The sequence below is a fragment of the Hyaena hyaena genome, unplaced genomic scaffold (genome assembly GCF_003009895.1).
Source record: "Hyaena hyaena isolate Hyena2069 unplaced genomic scaffold, ASM300989v1 scaffold_209, whole genome shotgun sequence".
NCBI classification, from domain to species: domain Eukaryota; kingdom Metazoa; phylum Chordata; class Mammalia; order Carnivora; family Hyaenidae; genus Hyaena; species Hyaena hyaena.
Genome location: NW_024080844.1, coordinates 1,015,542 through 1,036,668, shown reverse-complemented (window position 1 = coordinate 1,036,668; position 21,127 = coordinate 1,015,542). Strand labels below are relative to the sequence as shown.

The 21,127-nt window shown below is 49.7% G+C and overlaps 1 protein-coding gene across 1 annotated transcript in view; it reads left to right on the top strand.

Annotated features, from left to right (window-relative positions):
• The window catches only part of TNN (tenascin N), a 63,402-nt gene that overhangs the window by 8,857 nt on the left and 33,418 nt on the right, over positions 1–21,127 (top strand). Inside the window, exons 3-7 of the mRNA XM_039242346.1 lie at positions 2,108–2,482; positions 3,215–3,478; positions 7,099–7,284; positions 8,580–8,669; positions 18,314–18,577. Coding sequence (XP_039098277.1) covers positions 2,108–2,482; positions 3,215–3,478; positions 7,099–7,284; positions 8,580–8,669; positions 18,314–18,577 — 1,179 coding nt within the window. The remainder of the gene's footprint in view (positions 1–2,107; positions 2,483–3,214; positions 3,479–7,098; positions 7,285–8,579; positions 8,670–18,313; positions 18,578–21,127) is intronic.

Genomic DNA, 21,127 nt, shown 5'->3' with positions numbered 1-21,127 from the left:
CCTTGTCACTGGCTCCAGGAAGCATCCGGGAGTCAGTAGAGAGGGACCACCAACTCTTTTTTTTTTTATGAGAAACATTTTATTTTATTTTATTTATTTTAATTTAATTTTTTTTAACAAATAGTTTATTGTCAAGCTGGTTTCCACATAACACCCAGTGCTCATCCCCACAAGCGCCCTCCTCCATGCCCATCCCCCCTCCCCCGCACACCCATCAGTCCTCAGTTTGTTCTCAGCATTCAAGAGTCTCATGGTTTGCCTCCCTCCCTCTCCCCCACCACTTCCCCCCTTCTTCTCCCCCATGGTCCTCCGTTAAGTTCCTCCTAATCCTCCTATACGTGCAAACATATGATATTTGTCCTTCTCTGCCTGACTTATTTCGCTCAGCATAACACCCTCAAGGTCCATCCATGTTGCTACACATGGCCAGATTTCATTCTTTCTCATTGCCATGTAGTATTCCATGGTATAGATAAACCACATCTTCTTGATCCATTCGTCCATTGACAGACACTTAGGCTCTTTCCATGTTTTAGCTATTGTTGCAAGTGCTGCTATGAACATTGGGGTACATGTGCCCCTATGCATCAGCACTCCTGTATCCCTTGGGTAAATTCCTAGCAGTGCTATTGCTGGGTCATAGGGGAGTTCTATTGTTAGTTTTTTGAGGAACCTCCACACTGTTTTCCAGAGGGGCTGCACCAGTTTACATTCCCACCAACAGTGTAGGAGGGTGCCCGTTTCTCCACATCCTCGCCAGCATCTCGAGTTCTCTGATTTGCTCATTTTAGCCACTCTGACTGGCGTGAGGTGGTATCTCAGTGGACCACCAACTCTTAAAGTGACATTGACCTGTGTATCCAATCTCTACAGGGAGGGGGAGCAGTGGGCAAGACAGGAAGGATGGTCAGTTTTGGAGCTAGACAGGACTGGGTATAAATGCATTTTACTGCTTTTTAGTTGTGTGCCTCTGGGTCAATTCCTTAAGTTTTCTAAACTGCCCTATGAGGATAAATCTATCCACTAGTCTAGTTCTGAGGACTGTAGACAAACATCAGTTTCCTGGCCCATAGTAGATAATTCCAAGTCTCTGGGGGTATGCTGGCATGCCTTTTAATGCTGGAGGAAGTGCTACCATTAAGAGTCTCCTATAAATCAGACACAGAACTAGGCACCAGGGACACTGCCGTGAATGAAACAGGATGGAATTGGCGCTGAGGTGGGGCCTGGACCTCCAAAGTTTCTAGGAAGGAAAGAGGGTGTTCTGAGAAGCAGGAGCCAGTGCTGTTGAAGGCCTTCAACTGTCGCTTGCTGCCTGGAGTCAGAGAGGGGAGCCTGGGTAATCCCTTCTTCCACCTTTCACCCCCATACTGAGAGTGGCCATTTTGTAGCTTCTGCGGGCCTACTTTGCCAGGATTCAGTTTGGGCTCAGCCCCAAACTGCTAGGTCCATCAACCTCCAGCCAAAATAAGACAAGATTATGCGGGATGCCAGGGTGGCTCAGTCAGTTAAGCGGCCGACTTGGGCTCAGGTCATGATCTCACGGTGGTGGGTTCCAGTCCCATATCGGGCTCTGTGCTGACAGCTCAGAGCCTGGAGCCTGCTTCGGATTCTGCGTCTCCCTCTCTCTGCCCCTCCTCTGCTCACACTCTGTGTCTCTCTCTCTTTCTCAAAACTAAATAAACATTTAAATAGAGAGAGAGAGAGAGAGAGAGAGAGAGAGAGAGAGAGAGAGAGAGAGAAGCTTCTGCGCTGGCGCCCAGGCTGGAGACGTGAACGTGCCCTCATTCTTGGGCTCTCAGGAATGACTGCCTTTGAGAGAGGAGGGAACTCGAATTCACCCAGCACTTGGCTGAGAAGGAAAAAGGGAAGGGGACTTCCCATGGCTCTGGGGGCATAAAAAGAGGGCACCGTTTGTAGATATCACAGGTCAGAGTCCCATCAGGGACCGAAAGAGCGGACCCCCGTCTTCCTCGGGGGCCCTGAGCCCTCCTTTAGAGAAAGCGCCCGCCCGGGAGCCACCAGCCCGCTCTTAGCGGGGCTCCAGGGAAGGGGAGGGCCGCTCGCAGGTCCCCCCCACCCCCAGCCTGCTTCCTCTCGCCCGCAGGTGCTAACGGCCACTGCAGCGGCCACGGGACCTTCTCCCCGGAGACCTGCGGCTGCCGCTGCGAGCAGGGCTGGGAGGGCGCCGCGTGCGAGCGGCCCACCTGCCCCGGCGCGTGCAACGGCCACGGGCGCTGCGTGGACGGCCGCTGCGAGTGCGACGCGCCCTACTTGGGCGCCGACTGCGCCTACCCCGCCTGCCCCGAGGACTGCAGCGGCCACGGCGTGTGCGTGCGCGGCGCGTGCCAGTGCCACGAGGACTTCACGTCCGAGGACTGCAGCGAGCGCCGCTGCCCCGGCGACTGCGGCGCCCACGGCTTCTGCGACACGGGCGAGTGTTACTGCGATGAGGGCTTCCGCGGCCCCGACTGCGCCCAGGGTGAGAGCGCCGAGGCCCAACCGAGGGCACCCTGGAACCCTGTTCCCTCCGTCCTCGGGGCATGCGGGGGGCGGGGGGGGGGGGGGCTCGGCGTCCAGCCCGTGTCAGAGCCCCCGCAGGGCTTCTTAAACACAGATTGCTGGGTCGGCCTGCGTTTCTGATTCGGTGGGCCCGGGGTGNGTGTTACTGCGAAGAGGGCTTCCGCGGCCCCGACTGCGCCCAGGGTGAGAGCGCCGAGGCCCAACCGAGGGCACCCTGGAACCCTGTTCCCTCCGTGCGGGGGGGGGGGGGGGGGGGGGGGGGGGGGCGGCTCGGCGTCCAGCCCGTGTCAGAGCCCCCGCAGGGCTTCTTAAACACAGATTGCTGGGTCGGCCTGCGTTTCTGATTCGGTGGGCCCGGGGTGGGGCCCTGGGGTTGGCATTAGTTAAGTTCCACGTTTCAGGACCAGTGGTCTTATGTGATCTGATGGCGGTGTGTGTGTGTGTGTGTGTGTGTGTGTGTGTGTGTGTCTGGGGATGAGGGAATCGGTGTTAACTCCCAACCACGTAACTTCTGGTGGGTGGCATGGGGTGTGTGGTGGTGAGGAAGGAAGGGGTGTCCAGAGTGGTGCTCAGCACAGCACACCACGGTGTTAAGCATATAGTAAGTGCTCAGTGAATACACACTGGTGATGCATCCCTCCTTCCTGCCCCCGCCTCACCCACTGCACGCCTGTCCCTGTTCTGCATACAGTGGTGGCCCCCCAGGGCCTGCAGCTGCTCAGGAGCACGGAGGACTCCCTGCTGGTGAGCTGGGAGCCGGCCAGTGAGGTGGACCACTACCTCCTCAGCTACTATCCTCTGGGAGAGGAGCTCTCGGAGAAACAGGTCCAGGTGCCCAAGGAGCAGCACAGCTATGAGATCCTCGGTTTGCTGCCCGGCACGAAGTACATGGTTACCCTGCACAACGTGAAGAAGGAGGTTTCCAGCAGCCCGCAGCACCTGCTTGCCACCACTGGTGAGGAGGCAGCCAGGTTCCCCAGAGTTCCCGGGGAAGGCCCCATTTTAAATGCTTTCTTCCATACTGCACCGCCCCCCCCCCGCAAATACCCTTCAACTGCTCAGAACGGTGCCCAGATTTGGGGTTGGAAATCATGGGTGCTGCCCTCCTAGTTTCTGGAGAAAACAGTTTCAGTTCCTGCTCCCCTCTCTCTGCTCCTCCAAGTCGGTGATAGAGACTGCTGGATTGGGGCTCAAGGGGACTTCTTTGCCCCCTGAGGTTAGCAAGGTCTGGTGGCCCTGCACCCACATACAAGCAGTCAAGGAGCACATCTATCTGCATCCTCAAGCCCGTGTTGAACCTTTGAGGCCATTCAGCAAGTTCAAGTTGGGGTGGGTAAAGATTTGCCGAAGCCACCTGTATCAGATTTATCTATCAAGAAAGAGAGGGAATAAACAGTGTAATTGAAGACGGTCTGGTGAAGAGGCCTGGGTAGGATTGGCTGGTGAAACACTATGGGACTGGCCTCAGTGGGGATCAGCCTCATTCTGAAGGGCCAGGGATGGAAATTGGACCCAAGAAGAGCTGTGGGAAGAAGGCTGCCTAGGGGGCACTTTTGGTAGAGATGCAGGCCATCCACCATGCCCTCACTAAGAGGGAGGGAAGGAGATCCGTTGCCTGAAGTCTCTATCCTGCCCTCTGATCTTCTGGTGACTCACTGGCTGAAGGACAAACATCCCTGCTTCCTATTTTTTTTTTAAATGTTTTATTTATTTCTAGGAGAGAGAGAGACAGCGTGAACAGGGGAGGGTCAGAGAGAGAGGGAGTCACAGACTGAAACAGGCTCCAGGCTCCGAGCTGGCAGTCAGCACAGAGCCCGACGCTGGGCTCGAACCCACGAACCGCGAGATCATGACCTAAGCTAAAGTTGGACGCTTAACCGACTAAGCCACCCAGGCGCCCCCCTGCTTCCTATTTAAAATTCTTGTTTTCTCATGAAAGTTCTTAGATCTTCATGGTCCTCTTATTTGAGTGCTTCTGATCCATTCATTCACTCATTGTATTTTACTGAACATCTACTGTGTACCATGCACTGTGTTTTAGATGCTGATAAAAATCATCTGCCTCCACCCTTCGTGAAACTCCTGGGGAAAGATCCGGGGAGACCCGGATGGTTGGGGTTTGGGGCACATAGTTAGTTGTCTCTGCAGAAACATCAGGCTGCCTTTCCTGTTTGGTGGTGGGGGTGGGGTGGCTATGTGTTGGAAAGGGCCACGAAGGACCTGTCATCCTGCGAACACAACTTGCAATTGACTTTGTCACCTCCCTCCAGCTGTAGACCCCTCGGGACACTTCTGGAGTTGAGCAGGTTGGGTTTATTGACTTGGGGCATGGGACAACACACCGCAGGGGCTGTGGGCATCTCCGTACAGGCGTTAGAAAGGACTGGGATACAATTGGGGCTTGCATTTTGGTGATCTGGGGGAAGTCAAAGGTGCCAGGGGTTTGCTTTGGCTTGCATGCTGTCGGGAAGAGGAGTTAATTCTATGGTAACTTAGTGAGCCTTATCTAGAAAGAACAGACTAGTGAGAGGCTAAAGCCATCACCAGTAAAGAAAGGGTAGTCACTCCTATTAGTCAGGGGAGAGAATGTTGAGTTGTTTATGTGGTTTGGACCATGTTCACGTTTTTGCCTGTATTCAGACATGATCACAGAATGGACCTGTTTTGTCTTGATCTATCATGGCCACACAGTGGCTTCCCTGATGTTAATGTTCTGTGCAACTGTTTGTGTCCAGTGGAGCACACCCAAGCCAACCTGTGAGAGCCAGGCTAGCCCCCCACTGTTGGGCTGCTTTCCTCTTTCTCCTGTTTTTGTCTGTGGCTACCTCCGCCTTCAGAGAGGCCAGTACCCAAATCCTCCCAATAAAAAGCAGAGACATCTTTTCTCAAAGTCTTAGTAACCCCTCTCGGCTTTTGCTCTAGGGACTTGTAAACCCTTACAGTGGCAAAGCTTGTCTTTCTGTCTAATCTGATTCATGTTAAACCCATTCTTATTTGCTTCTCAGGGGAGCCGCAGTCCGAGAGATACTTATCCCCCTGATAATCTTGAATATTTTCATTAAGTCTCCACTTTTTCATTTGCAAGCTGCATAGGACCCTTCTGTGATTCTTGACTCACTTCCATTACTCACCTTTTGACCTGTTCCCCTCAAGGAATTCCCATCTTTGTGGGTTTTTAAAATTTTTTTAAATGTTTTATTTCTGAGAGAGAGAGAGAGAGAGAGCATGAACAGGGGAGGGTCAGAGAGAGAGGGAATTACAGAATCTGAAACAGACTCCAGCTCTGAGCTGTCAGCACAGAGCCCTGTGTGGGGCTTGAACCCACAAACTGTGAGATCATGACCTGAGCCGAAGTTGGACGCTTAACCAACTGAGCCACCCAGGCGCCTCAAGGAATTCTCATCTTTGAAGGAAGAGCCTGGAGGTTGGCTGTAGAGGCCAGCAGGTGGGAGAAAATTCTCACAGAATTCCGTGAGCTTCTTTGTTCATAACTGAGTAAATCAGGAACATGCAGAGCCCAGGGACCTTGAGAGCACCATGTTCACCCACTGCCTGATGCACAAATTCTCTGCCCCATGTCCTTGACAAGTGGTCAGTGAGCCTAGGTGGGAGCACCGCCAAGGTGATGAAGGTGGGCATGTGACCGAGGAGAAGGGCAAGGCTGAGAGTCTAGGGACTTGTCTTCCCTGTTCCAGACTTCAGGTCAGACCACATCCACCTGGGATACGGCCTTTGGAGAGCAAAGTGCTCTCAGAGACCCAGTCCCGTCCCCGGCCACTACTCTAAAAAGTTCTTGGAGCCATACCAGTGATCCATTCCTTTGTATTCATCATTATAATTTCATTGTTTACTGAGGGGAGGGGGGAAACATTTATCCATTAATACTTGCTATGAATAAATGGGCCCAATAACTCTCCTCTGCAGGCTGGACAAATTGGGCAGCTGAGGGTGCCAGGTTTAAACTGTGGTGGAAAGTGCCAGAAGGATCCTCAGAAGGACCAAATGAAGGTTCACTCACTTTATAGTTTGGCCTAGGGGTAGTCCTTGTTGGAGGATCTGAGAGGTGAGGAGGGAGCTGTACTTTGGGAGACAGAGGATAAGAAAACTTCGAAGGTGTTTCCCACACCTTACATGGGAGAGCCTGTTCTCATGCAGGGGTGCAGTCTTTGAGGGGCCCTTCTGTGATTCTTGAGTCACTTCTGCTAAAGGGGGTGTTTCATTCAGAGCAGTCTGCCCCCCAGGGCCTGCGGGTTTGGATGGCCAGTCAGAGAGCTGTGGCCCAGGACTCGGTCCATGGCAGCTGGGGCAGGGAAGGCAATGTGGCATTTGATGGAAAGGGATGGGGGACAGAAGGCTTTCCAGAAGATAGTCTGCCTGATTAACTGTTAACTGAGGATTAACAGTTTATTTGCTACTTTGGTAGTTTTAGACATCTCTTAAGGACTGTGTCCTGGGCTGAAGCATGCTCTCAACGTGCCAAGAAAGGGCACTGACCTGGAAGCCAAGGGCCTGTTCAGACCTGCTGGACCGCTGCTCTTGACAGCTTTCTCCTGCCTTCCTTGACCCCTACCCTAGATCCGGCTGTGCTTGGCACTGCGTGGGTGACTGAGGAGACTGAGAGCTCCCTGGATGTGGAGTGGGAGAACCCCCCGACCGAGGTGGACTACTACAAGCTGCATTATGGTCCCCTGACGGGGCAGGAGGTGGCTGAGGTCACTGTGCCCAAGAGCAGTGACCCCAAGAGCCGCTACGACATCACCGGTAAGAGCTAACACTGGGCGAATGAGATGTTTGCTGTGGGTGCTGAGGTGGGGACAGCATGCACAGAGGGTCCTGGGGCCCTAGGAATCACTTGAACTCTGACCCTGGAAACCACGAGACATGAGCCCATTCTGTAGGCCTGCAGGCCGTGCTTGCTCCAGCATCCCAGAGCTGACGCTGGAATCTCAGAGCACCTGATCTACAGATCACAGGTCCAATGTCCTCTTGAAAACTTCCTGTGTCTCAGGGTGGATATACTGGCACAGATGTTGCTTTTGGAAGAACTGTGTGTGTGTGTGTGTGTGTGTGTGTGTGTGTATGTGTGTATGTGGGCGCACGCACACGCATGTGTGTGAAAGAGAGAGAGAGAGAGAAAGAGAGAGAGAAGGGGAGAGAATGAGAAAGAGACACTGGGTTGTTTGGCTTGTTGTATGGAAAGACTCATGCCGGGGGCCCTGGGTGAGGATGTCCTTGTCCCAGATGAGCAAGTGAACTGCTGAGCGCTGGAAATCCAATGGCTGCTAAGGAAACAAGGCCCTGCAGGGCTGGATCATGATTTGTGGCTCCTGAAGCTTATAGAATTTTCAGGGCTCTCTTTAAGGTAAACAATACACAATCATGAATACCCAAATGAATACCCTTGGAAGCGGCCTATGCAGGGAGAGGGGCCCTCCAGCTTCTTAGTTCCATGGTTCAGTTCTCCTCTGGAGCCTCATTCTGCTGTCCACTCCGTGATTCCATCTTGAAAGGACATCTGTGGGGGTCCCAGTATTTGCAGCGTGGAGGACAGTGTGTGGGCCTCACGTGTGCGCTATTCGTCTGCACTTTGCCCCAGTCTGGATACCTGTGCCATGAAGAAGAGTCGTTTGAATTGCTGCTACGGAGGAATAACAAACCACGGCAACAAAAAAAGACAAAGCAAAGGAGAAAATGACAGAACACAGTGTGGCTAATTAGTACAATGAGATGGAAAAAAACTTTTGAGGGAAAAGGATTGCGGGGGGCAGAAAAACATTCGGGATGTACATAAAATCGGGAAATCGGTGCTTGGTGGCCCAAGAAGGGAGCTGCGTCAGGCCCACCTCATCCTTGGCCCCTTGGTCCCTCACAAGCCCCTCGACCATGCCTCGTATCTCACTGGTCCTGCTGCCCTTTCTCTGCCTTAGATTAGCCTCCGTGGGGGAGGGAGCACAGCCCCTCAGCCCCCTCACAGGAGAAATCCTGGGGGAGAGCAGGGCTGGGGCGAGGGTCTGGAGCCCGAACTCATCGGACACCGGCTGGCTGTTTGCTTGCAGGTCTGCAGCCGGGGACAGAGTATAAGATCACCGTCATCCCCATGAGAGGAGGACTGGAGGGCAAGCCGATCCTCCTGAACGGCCGCACAGGTAGGAGCCATTTGGAGGCACTGCGAACACTTCCCAGGTTTGCTTCCTGATGTTTTTCTTGGCTGACTCCTCTCTGGGTTAAAAACCCTGGGATTTATGAGTAGAGAGATACTCTTTGTGTACTGACATCTATTTTGTGGGGCCAGGGAAGGGAAGTAAACACTTCGATTTGAAATGTTTCTGACTGCTGGGAATCTGCCCCCAGGATCTTGGAGGCAAGGGTAAAGGCCATTTCTGACACCTTTCTGCTTATTTCATCAGGTTTACTCACTGGGTTATTTTATTCATTATCTTGGTCTTAGGCGCACGACTCCGTATTACTGAAGAAAGGTGTTCCATACCTTTTTTTCCTTGTCCTTCCTGTGTTTTTTCCTGATGATCACACTCATGCACCCTGCTTTAAAATGTCAAAAGAGGGGCAACTGGAGGGCTCAGTCAGTTAAGCGTCTGACTTCGGCTCACGTCATGACCTCACACTTTGTGGGTTCAAGCCCTGCATCTGGCTCTGAGCCTGGAGCCTGCTTCGGATTCTGTGTCTCCCTCTCTCTCTGCTCCTCCCACGCTCACACTCTGCCCATCTCTCTCTCTCAAAAATAAATAAACATTAAAAAATATTTTAAAAAAACAAATGTCAAAAAAGATTAAAGGCTTTTACATGGGAGTAGTGGTATATTTAGCGCCTGTGGATCGAGATAACAGATAATGGCAAACGTTATAAATCAGTAGCATTTGACAATAAGTTTGTAATTTATTAATCAGAAAAGAATTTGAAATCCTTGTAGTCATATATGCAAGATAGTCCAGTAATTTTCATATTTTAGCTGATGCTTGAGTCCATATTAAATGGTGCGTTTCCTGCAAAGCTGTGGGCCTGCCAACCCGCACTGGGAACCAGTGAGCTGGAATCCAGTGCCACTTGGGGATGGCTGAGCCTTGAAGCTGGCCCAGAAGGGATTTTTGAATGCTGAGACTTCCTTGAAAAGTGTTTTAGTTCTTTTCAGTTCAGTCCTGGCAGGAGCTGGTCGGGTGGTGAGATGGTGCAAGAATTGAATGCACTATTTCGGTCGCCTAACAGATTGCATATCGGTAGTGTGAAAGTTCTAGTCGGCCGGTTGTGAAGAAGAAGATAGAACTTAATTTATGAACTACACAGTGCAGACTGTGCAGGCTGCCTGAATGGTGGACTCGGGGAAAACTTGTAGGGGTTGGGAAATGGCAAGGACTTCCTTTCTCGTTAAAGCCTACGATGCCTCAGGCGTTATGCTAACAAGTACTTCTGGTAAAGTGTCTCATTTAGTTCTCCTCATAACCATGTGGGAGGTCCTATTATTGTTTCTAAGTCACATATGAAAGAGCAACAACCAAGAATAAGCGCAGGATCGGCTCTGCCAAGAAATGACAGAGCTGGGATTTGAACCTAGGATATCCACTTGGGTGGACACATAACTAAAGTACCTCCCACGTTCACCTTTTCACCCAGTGTTACTGGTTAATTCTCACACCGTTTATCTCCTAACTACAAAACTTTCTGTGAGTCCTCGTTGCCTTAGCATAATGCAGAAACCATTCTGTCTTGGCCTCAATGGACCCGACCAACCTGGGTCGCTCTTCTCACCACTTCTGAATGGGAAGCCTTCTTGCCTCCGGACTGTTCTTGGAGTTTCTTAACACAGAAAGCTTATCTCTACATGCTTGATGGGTTTGTTCATGTTGTTTTCGCAGCCTAGGAAACCCTCCATGGCTGTCTCTAGCTATCCATTAATTCAGTTGGGAATCCAATTAATGCAAGCTATCTGTTAATTCAGCAAACACTAACTGTGAGAGCTGGGCCCCAGAGGCATGGTCCCTTTAGATACATCCACAGCTGAAAAGTCCTGGTCCTTGCCCTTCAGGGGCTCAGAGCAATAAGATCACTCGCCCTTCCAGACTCAGCTCCAGCCTTAGCCTCTCTACAGAGACCTAGTAGGACATTAAATAGAATCCATTTTTGCTTCTGAGTTTTTGGAGCATTTAATCACATATAGCCTTGAATTGCTGTTTAACCTTTCAAGTATATTACCCCAACTAGAATGTGAACACTCAGGAAGTTGTTTTTATTGTCAATTATATTCTAAATGCAGGATAGGATATTTTATTGGATAGCAAATAAATGTGTGTCATGTGACCCATGAACATGAAAAAAAAGAGAGGCAGTAATGTCTGAGGTCAGGAAACACCCTCAAACCTGGCTAGACTGTTCATTAATTTAAGGGGAAAAAAATGTTTGGGTTTTCATGAGATAGAAAAAGACCCTGGAATGTAAGAACTGCATAACCGTATGCACGGAGGAAATTACACAGTTCAGGTATTTTCCATTTAACAAGTCACTCAGTGGAACTAATCCACGAAAGGGAAGGGGTCAATTGAAAATCCTCACCCTGTTAAGACACTCAAAGTGCATTGGAGCGTCTCCCACAAAGGCCAGGCTTCAAAAGCAGGTCAACCTCAGAGTAGCAGGCACCAGCCAGGCCAGCATCTTCGGGAGGGAAACGTCCCTGGACTTCTCTGCCGGACCCTCCACAGCCACCTCGCGTCAAATGACAAGAAGGGCAGCCCACCAACTGAGAGGCGATGCTCTCCTTTTTCTCTGTTTCTCCATCTGTAAAATGAAAGGTTAGATTGAATGAGTTTAAAGTCACTCTTTTTCACATCATTATGAGTCTTTTAATAACTTCTGTGATTCATACTTTTTCCAGTAGCGAGTGCAGAGCAAAGGACTACTTGCTTTGTTATAATTTCACAAGCTGCCATGCACAGTAGGATGCACTGCCTGGCATATTCACGTGTTAACAATTTGCTTAGAACGTTTCCCTTTGATGATGCTATGAAATAGCAATTTTGCCTCTCTTGGGATCTTGTTCGCATTTTACTGCTTTCCAAACACACTGCTCTGTTTGAAATGGCCCAGCCCCTACAACTTTCCTTCTTTTTTTTTTTTTTATTATTCCTTTTATTTTTTTTATTTATTTATTTTTTTTTACAAATAGTTTATTGTCAAATTAGTTTCTACATAACACTCAGTGCTCATCCCCAAAGTGCCCTCCTTCATGCCCATTCCCCCTTCCCCCCCACATCCATCAGTCCTCAGTTTTTGTCAGCATTCAACAACTTTCCTTCTTAAATTCCTTCATGTTTTGAGTTGAACTCCTATCAACGTTCAGAGTCCCTGCCTCACAGACAGCCACCCACATATACCTGGTGGCTGAAAAATAATAACAATCTTTGTCATTTGAGTGCCCCCTGTGTTCTAGGTGCTGCAGGGTACTATTATTCCCATTTTATAGGTGTGAAAATTGAAGCCTACAGAATTCAGGGGAGTCAGGGTGAACCAGGGAATGGCAGCTGAACTTAGGTTTGCTCGAGGTCAAATCACAACCTTTCCAGAAGCAAAGGTAGAGGAGAGCAGAGAAAGGGGTTCATCTCTAAGCATGTTCTCTACAAGTAATGCCTGTGGAATAATTTTATTGCCCAAGTGAAAACAGTAGGGGAGGCTTGAGAAAACAAGGTCATGGGACAACATGACTACGGTAGTTGGAAGGAAGGCCTCGCCTTCCCGGAACTCACTTTCAAACTAGGGGCACAGGCCCTGTCCCCCATCTCTGCCCCCAAGCTCATATCCCCATAGGTTTTAGATCCCGGTGTGCCATTTCCCACTATGCCAAAGGGATGATTGGGAAGTAGCCATTGTGAATGGAAAAATCTATTCCTAATGCCTGTGGCTGTAGGCTGGGCAGGGACACGTGAGGTTGGGGTTCCAGCACAGACTGAGGACAGCCACGTCCTACCCAACCTGGTGGTGAATCTCATTATAAAGCGAAATAAACTTTCCTGCTGCGCCTAGAGCTCTTAATTAGCTGCTTCTGTGTACTCAAGTTTTGTAGATCAGATCTTCTGTAGTGGGGCTCCCTTTATTCTAACACATGCAACTCAAAAGTCTACCTACCGAGTCTTGTCTTAAATCTCTCTGACCTTGAATGACCCTGAGCAAGGTCCCATCAGGGCAGCTAGCATCCAGTAGGTGGGCAGGGAGTTGGAGCCCGCGTGGGAGAGCCTGTCTCCTCACCGAGGCTCCCCCTGTGACTCATCTGTGACTCAGCCAGCGTCTGCAGCTACGGGAGGGCTTTGTGCCATGGAAAAACTGCTTACGATCCCCACATCCCTTCTTGGCAGAGAGGGAGGCTTTGGTCCTGCCAAGCTGGCATCTTGCAGCCACATGGCCCACCATGGGGGTCCCAACACCGGGGCTGTCCTCCTGCTTCTGTGTCTCTGCATCTGGTTCTCATCCTTAGATTTATCACGGAGACGAGCAGCCCCATGAAACCCCTCCTTCTGACTTGGGGTGGTGTTGTTGGGGGATCGAGAGAAAGGGCAGAGTCCTGAGTTCCAGGCTGGCCAGGCCTCTTAACTGGCTTTATGACCTCGGAGAAGCCAAGGTCATCCCTGGGCCAGGTCTCTCTGGCCCTGGCACGGGAGGATTCTGGTTTCCTTTCCCATCTTCTTACTCTTCACAGCTGAGATGCGTTTCCTGGCTCTTCTCCACTCCCCGAGTGCCCTGCGACTGTTGAGGGCCCCAGATGCACCAGGGCTGGTTACAGTCGCGTGGGCACGGTGGTTCTCTAGAGGGCTGCACACACAGGAAGCCCTGACCCCGCAAAGCATAGGCCTGTGCCGTGGGTTCTGCAGCTGCAGTGCCGAGCACTGGTCTGGGGCAGGGAGATGTGGTGGGAGGCACCTCTGGGACCATGGGCTGTGCAGATGGGGGTCACTTTGGAGAGGATGAGGACCAGGGACTTTAAGAGGCAGGACTGTCAGGGTCTTCTTGCTGTCTTTTCCCCCCATCCTCACTTCGCATTCTAAATATTCTCATTGCCGAGTCAGTGCTGATGCCTGTGGCCGTGGCCTGGGCGGGGACACGTGAGGTTGGTGTTTGAGCACAGACTGAGGACGGCACCCCACCCGGTGGTGAATCTTATTATAAAATGGAATAAACTTTACTGATGTGCCTAGAGCTCTTAATTAGCCTCTTCTGTATACTTAGTTTTGTAGATTAGTTCTTCTGAAGTGGGGCTCCCCTTTTTAATCTTTATTTATTTTTAATTTTTTATGTTTATTTTTGAGAGAGAGAGAGAGCAAGCACGCTCACACATGTGCACATGTTGGGGAGGGGTAGAGATCAAGGGAGACACAGAATCCCAAGCAGGCTCCAGGCTCTGAGCTGTAAGCACAGAGCCTGACAAGGGGCTCGAACCCATGAACCATGAGATCATGACCTGAGCCAGTCGGATGCCTAACTGACAGCCACCCAGGCAGCCCTGAAGTGGGGCTCCCCTTTATTCTAACACATGCAACTCAAAGGTCTACCTACCAGATTTACCCAGATTGAGGGGTCACCTTTGGAGGCTCTTTTCATTCCTCCCCGGTCATGTGCAGAATCATGCTTTGCACAGAAATGGGGGAAGAGGCTGGGGACGGAGCTCGCTCTCTCGTGCACACTTTCTCCTGAGCATCCTCTTAGAGCCAGCTCAAGTCTGCAGAGGCTGGCACAAGGCCCTGTCACTGTCTGCTCCTGATTGTACCACCCTCCACAGCGAGGTCTGCCCAGCTGGCCTCCCAAGAGCCACCGTAGAAGACTGTTTTCGGCTGTCACTACAAGCTCCTGTCCCCTGCTGCTGCTGGATTCACGTTGCAGGAACCTTTCGGATCGCACTGGATGCTAGTTGTTTCCTGCTACTGTTTCCATGAGAAAAGGCTAGTGATAGGCTGCGCAGGACACCTTGGGATAAGGCAGTCTTTGGCAGATAGGAAGGGTTCACAGCTGGGCTCTCCCACGTAAGGGGTCCAGGTGCAAATTCCTGGTCCCATTCTCCCCATCCTCTGCAGCAAGCCCTGCCCTCCTCAGATCTGGCCATCTCCGTAAGTGGTCACCCCCATTCTGCAAATCGCTCCGACCTCCAACCAACATGGATGGGTGGAGGGGTGGATTTGTGTCCCACATCAGCCCCATCAGCAGACTGACACGGTTACATTTGAAATCTCCCGAGGGCAGCTTTTCTCTTGACTCCATCCCTGCCCCACTGGTTCACATTCCTGTCTTCTTACACTGTGGGGACAGCCTCCCAGGTCCCTCTGCTCTTGACCTACTACAGCCGGAACTGTCTTTGGCAGCCAGAAGGATCCTTTGACAATGCAGGTCAGATCATGCCATTCTTCTGGGCAAAACCCCCAGAAGCTTCTTATCTCATTCAGTGCAAAAGCCACAGTCATTACAGTGGCCTTGGACGCTGTCCACAGTCCACTCGCCCCTCCCCTCCCTGGACTCACCTCCAGCCACTCAGCTCCTCACTGACTCTGTCCTGTTGCTGTTCCCTGACTACATGGAGCAGGACCTTTGGACCCACTGCTCCTTCTGTGTGGAATAAGGTGCCCGGACTGTACGTGCCCGCTGTCTCATTTCATCTAGTCTTTGTTCAAATGTTACCTTTCCAGTGAGAGAGCTCTTTCTTGACCTCCCTGTCTAAACTCAAAAATTGCTTTTGCACAGCATTTTCTAACCCTGTATCTTGCCTCGTTGGACTTCCTAATACTACCACGTCTTGTTTATCATCTGTCTCCTTCGGGAAAATGTAAGTTCCGTGGTAGACAGTCTTTATTCTGTTCATTGCTTATACAGTTGGCCCTTAACATGGATTTAAACTGTACTGGTCCACTTATTCGTAGCTTTTTTTAAAAATAAATATATTGGAAAATTTTTTTCGAGATTCATGACAATTTGGAGAAACTCGCAGACAAACCACGTAGCCTAGAAATCCTGAAAAAATGAAGCAAAAATAGGTGTCATTGGAAGAATACAGTATATGATATGTATAACATACAAAATATGTGTTAATAGAATGTTCGTGTTATCAGTAAGGCTTCTGGTCAACAGTAGGCTATTAAAGTTTTTCAGGAGTCAAAATTTACACATGGATTTTTGACTGAGCAGGAGAGAATTGAGGTGCCTGATTCCTGCGTTGTTCAGGGGTCAACGGTACTCGTAGACTAGGGCCGCTGTAGCAAACTACCACAGCCTGGGTGGTTTAAAACAATAGACGTTGTCTCCCAGCAATGGAAGCTCAAAGTCTGACAGCAAGGTGTCTGCAGGGCCCCACCCTCTCTTGGACAGCTGTAGGGGAGGGTTCTTCCTCACCTCTGTAGCTTCAGCGGTTTGTTGGCAATCCTTGTTGAACTGTGGCTTATAGACGGAGTGTTCTAGGCATGTGGCCGGCTTCTCTCTGTGTTTCTTCATATCGTCTTCGTGTGTCTGTGTGTCTGTGTCTGTGGGTCCAGACCCCCCTTTCAGAAGGACACCAGTCATACTGGATTAGGCTCACTCTAACAGCCTCATTTTGACCTGATTATCTCTAGAAAGACCCGATTTCCAAGTAAGGTCTCATGCTGAGGTACTGAGTATTAGCACGATGACATAGCTTTGGGGGGGTGGGCACACTTAAAAAAATTTTCTTAGTGCTTATTTATTTTTGAGAGAGAGAGAGAGAGAGAGAGAGAGAGTCAGAGGGCGAACAGGGGGAGGGGCAGAGAGACAGGGAGACAGAATCCGAAGCAGGCTCCCGGCAGGCAGGCTTTAATTTATAATTGAGTTAAACTAGGGTTCCTGTGTGGCTCAGTCAGTTAAGCATATGACTTTGGCCCAGGTCATGATCTTGAGGTTTGTGGGTTTGAGTCCCATGTTGGGCTCTGTGCTTGGAGCCTGCTTCGGGTTTTGTGTCTCCGTCTCTCTGTGCCCCTCACTTGCTGCACTGTATCTCTTTTTCTCTCTCAAAAAATAAATAAACATTAGAGAAAATTTTTAAAAAAGGAATAACTGAGTTATACTGAATTCCCAGCCCCAACTAGGTACTCAGGGAACATTTGTACAATGTGTAAGTGACTATCATTTACCAGCTGAGTGACCTTGGCAACGTTATCTAACCTCTCTGAGCCTGGTTTTTATCGCTAATGCTCTAAAAATGGTAACTATTATTTATTTTCCAAACTAGGACATGGGGAATCTGATAAATGCCATGGGTTGTTAGCATGAGGTTTGATAGGGTAATGTGTGAAAAATGCCTTGCATTTAGTATACACTCAATCGATAACAGTTGGTTTATTAAATTAAATAGGCACTGTGTCTGGTGGTGGAACATATTTCATTTCCTCGCACACAGAGAAGTCACTGCCATTTTGCTCGAGAAAGGGGATCCTAGTCGAGGTGAAAAAAAATGCAGCTTTGGAGAGTCGGGACTTCTCTGTGGGAGGACCCTGGGCCACAAGAACCAGGGTGGGATGGGGAGGAAGCAGAGCTGCTTAAGTTTCTGGGAGGAGGAACCTGTTTTGTATGTCTTCATCTGAAAGGCTTTAGATCTGCATGTAGGGAGGGCTCTCGGGCCAAGCCTCAGCTTCTTTCTGTGCAGCACCCTTATCAGTGACCTTGAACGGATGCTACACTCGGCTGCTTACCTATTAGGTTTGTAAATGATAAGCTAGAAAGGAAAATCAGCATGTTGAGTGAAAGACTAAATTATAAATGAAGTCCATAAGGTGAACTATAACAAGAATAAACATTGGGCTCAGGAGATGTATTCTATATGCATCTTAAATGGAGAAGATGTGGCTCAATGTGGGATTCTCAATACCGGGAGTTGTGCATCAGGATCTTGCTTATTTGTTTTTTCAGCAGAGATGTCAGCACATATCTGAGACCTTCTGAAATGAGCTCTCTGGAGGTGGTACTAAGGAGGTGCCCAATGTTGGCAAAGGCTGAGAGCCCCTGGGTTAGCAGGGACACGTGTTGAAAAGTGTAGGGATTTTCTGAGGTTGTGGGCTGCAGTTACATTATTGAGGGAACTGTGTCTAGGACATGGAGGGGCGTATTGTTTTTGGTTGGTCCTTCTAGAACATTATCTTGCATAGGCAGGGATTTCTGATGGTTTTGCTCTTTGGTGACTCTTGAGTGCCGTTATATTCCTGACATGAAATGGATGGTGAGTGGATTGTTGAAGGAATGGACTGAGTTTTGGGGATTTTTCTTTGATCAGGGAAAGAAAGGAGCACATCCAGATGTAAGTGCCAGGTCTAGAAAGGATAATATGGAAGTGTAATATGATATGATATGATATGGCATGATATGATATAATGAGATAAAAATTAATAACTTGCAAATACATACTTTGGATAGGTGAAGCTGTTTTGATTTGAGGAGAATGAGGAAGGAGAATGGTAACTATTCTTGAACACCTGCTGGAGGGCCTCCCAGAAGAAGCATGAGGTATATTCCACATGCCTCTTGAAGCAGTTCCATTTCAGGTGACTACATTTGCAGGACTCCTGTCTAACATGCTCAGTGGTCTCACAATGGAAGGTATTGTTTGATCCATCAGGGAGCCCTTTCTCAGCCTAGGGTTCAGGCAGAGGCCAGATGTCCACCTGTCACACATGATGGAGACACCCTCTTACATTGTGTGGACCATAGAACTAGGTCACCTGGATGAACTAGATCTTGAAGCACCTGTGATCTCCACCAGCCAAATGCCTTCTCTAATTTTTTTCCTCACGTATTTTTTATGAAGAAATTGATGGCCCAACCAACGTGGTCACTGACCGAGTGACAGAAGACACAGCGGTGGTCTCCTGGGCCCCAGTCCAGGCTGTCATAGACAAGTACGTAGTGCGCTATACCTCAGCTGATGGGGACACCAGGGACACGGCGGTGCCCAGCGAGCAGAGCAGCACCATCCTGACGGGCCTGAAGCCAGGGGAGGCGTACAAAGTCTACGTGTGGGCCGAGAGGGGCAGCCAGGAGAGCAAGAAGGCCGACACCAAGGCCCTCACAGGTAATGGGGATTTCCTCACAGTGGGGAGAAGGCTGAGTTTTGAATCAGGAGGCCGATGCCCACCTAGCATATCAGCCTTTTGCTTGTAGGGGTAGCGAAGGGGGTTGCAAAAGCAATTTTGCATTTCACAAGTATCATTTTTCCCCTTTTAACTTCAAAACAAAGAGACCAGCCTTTCTACGTGACACAGAAGGTCATACTTATTTGGGTTAGAATTCCATATGCAACTCTCTCAGAGAAGAGTAACACTTCCTAATTTTCATTTTTTTTTTTTTTTTTTGGATGTTAAGACTCAAAACATTTGGCTGACAGTGAATTTGAAGGCTTATCTCAGTTTGCAGCAGCTGTAAAAGGCACTTTGCTTATAATCTGGAGCTCTCTTTCAGACCGTGGAAATGGTTTGCATCCTGAGTCAACAGTCACCAAATGTACCGATTCTGCCTTTAAGCTTTCAGAAACCATAAGAGCCCCCATACTTCACCCAGCTGTTCCTGGCCCAGCTCGAGTTTGCACATGTCCTGAGGCCATGGGGGCATTCATGCTCAAACCCTCTATGGGCACTGTCCCCAAGTCCAGAGCAGTCTAATCCTGGAGGCCTTGAGGTTTCACGCTCTTGACAGGAATCCTAGAAAAGGATCCTAGAAAAGGGTGCCCAGGTGGCTCAGTTGGTTAAGCGTCCAACTTCGGCTCAGGTGATGACCTCACGGTTCATGGGTTCGAGCCCTGCGTTGGGCTCTGTGCTGACAGCTCAGAGCCTGGAGCCTGTTTCAGATTCTGTGTCTCCCTCTCTCTCTGACCCTCCCTGCTCACACCGTCTCTCTTTCTCTCTCTCTCAGAAATAAATAAAACATAAGGAAGGAAGGAAGGAAGGAAGGAAGGAAGGAAGGAAGGAAGGAAGGAAGGAAGGAAGAAAGGAAGAAAGAAAGAAAAGGATCTACTTACTCCCTGGGCTCTGTTCTGGACAGTCACACAGTACAGAGGTACCCAGGGAAGCTGGCAGTTAGGAATGTGGTTTCGGAAGATTTATTGTCCAAGTTTTAATCCCAGCTCTGCCATTTACTAGCTGAGTGACTTTGGGCAAATCAGCTGACCTCTGTTCCTCACATGCCTGTCTGTAAAATGGGGCATATGAGTATTTACAACAAAGGGTTGTGGTGAGGGTTACACGAGTGAATTCATGTAAGTGCCCGATGCACGGCAAGGGCTGTGTGAACAGTAGTAGTGATTATTCCTTAGAACGTGTCTTAGTCTGCTCGGGCTTCTATAACGGAATACCGTAGACTGGGGAGCTTATACAGAAGAGGTTTATATCTCACAATTCTGGAGGCCGGAGAGCCCCTTGATCTGGGCGCTGGCTGATTCAGTTCCTGGTGAGAACCCTCTTCATGGCTTAGAGATGGACACCTTCTTCCTACACCCTTATTGGGCAGAGAAAAGAAACTCAGGTCTCTTCCTATGGGACACTGGTGCCCCCATGGGAACACAACCCCATGACCTCACCTCAACCTAATTACCTCCAAATACCAGCAAATTGGGGGTTAGGGCTTCAACATAGGAGTAAGTGGGAGGGGGGACAAAATATTCAGCCCATAGCAAATGCTAAGCAGCATTCAACCCTTGAAGGTTTCATTTATTTATTTAAAGTTTATTTTAAGAGAGACAGAGACAGCGTGAGTGAAGGAGGGGCAGAAAGGGAGGGAGAGAATCCCAAGCAGGCTCTGTGCTAGCAGGGGGACCTGCACCCATGAACTGTGAGACCATGAACCGAGCTGAGACCAAGAATTGGTCTGAATTGGTATGTGTAATGGACTGAGCTGCCCAGGTGTGCCAAGCCCTCGAGGTATTTAATGACTTGTAGCCTCCTGGGTCCAAGTGGGCCGTATCTCCTCTAGGGAAAGGAGAAGTTGCCAGTAAGGATGGTGAGATCTAGATTTGTTTAAACTAGCAGACTTTCTAGTGAGGGGTCGGCACCCTTTCTGTGAGGGGTCAGATAGTCCCTATTTTCAGCTTTGGGGACCTTGCAGTCTCTGATGCAACTCTTCAGCTCTGACATTGAAATGCGAAAACAGCCGTAGATCGTATGTAAATGAACCAGTAAGACTGTATTCAACGAAACTTTATAAAAATAGGCAGTGGGTCGGACTTGGCCCATGGGTTGTTAATTGCCAACTCCTGGTTTATATTACACAAAGTTTTCTGTGTTCTAGGATTTTGAGTGTTGTGAAAAGGTGGCCCGTGGGTCAGTCTTTTTAAGATGGTGGAAGTTGGAATAGACAAGAATCTTCCCCTCTCTCAGGTGGCGGTGGTATGAGTTAGCACCTCAGCTTCCTGGGAGCCCCAGGGGCGTGGTGTTGCCGGCAGTGTCAGGCACAGAGCTAGGCTCTCGGGGTACAGAGAGACTAGAAATGGTTCATGCTCCTGACATCCACAAATGTCTGGGTAGAGAAGACAAGTAAAAAAGATAAAGTGCAGTGAGTTATATTATTTCTAGAGCAAACAGATGTCTCTGGAACCATGGGAACCAGAAAAAAAAGGGCACTTACCAGGGAC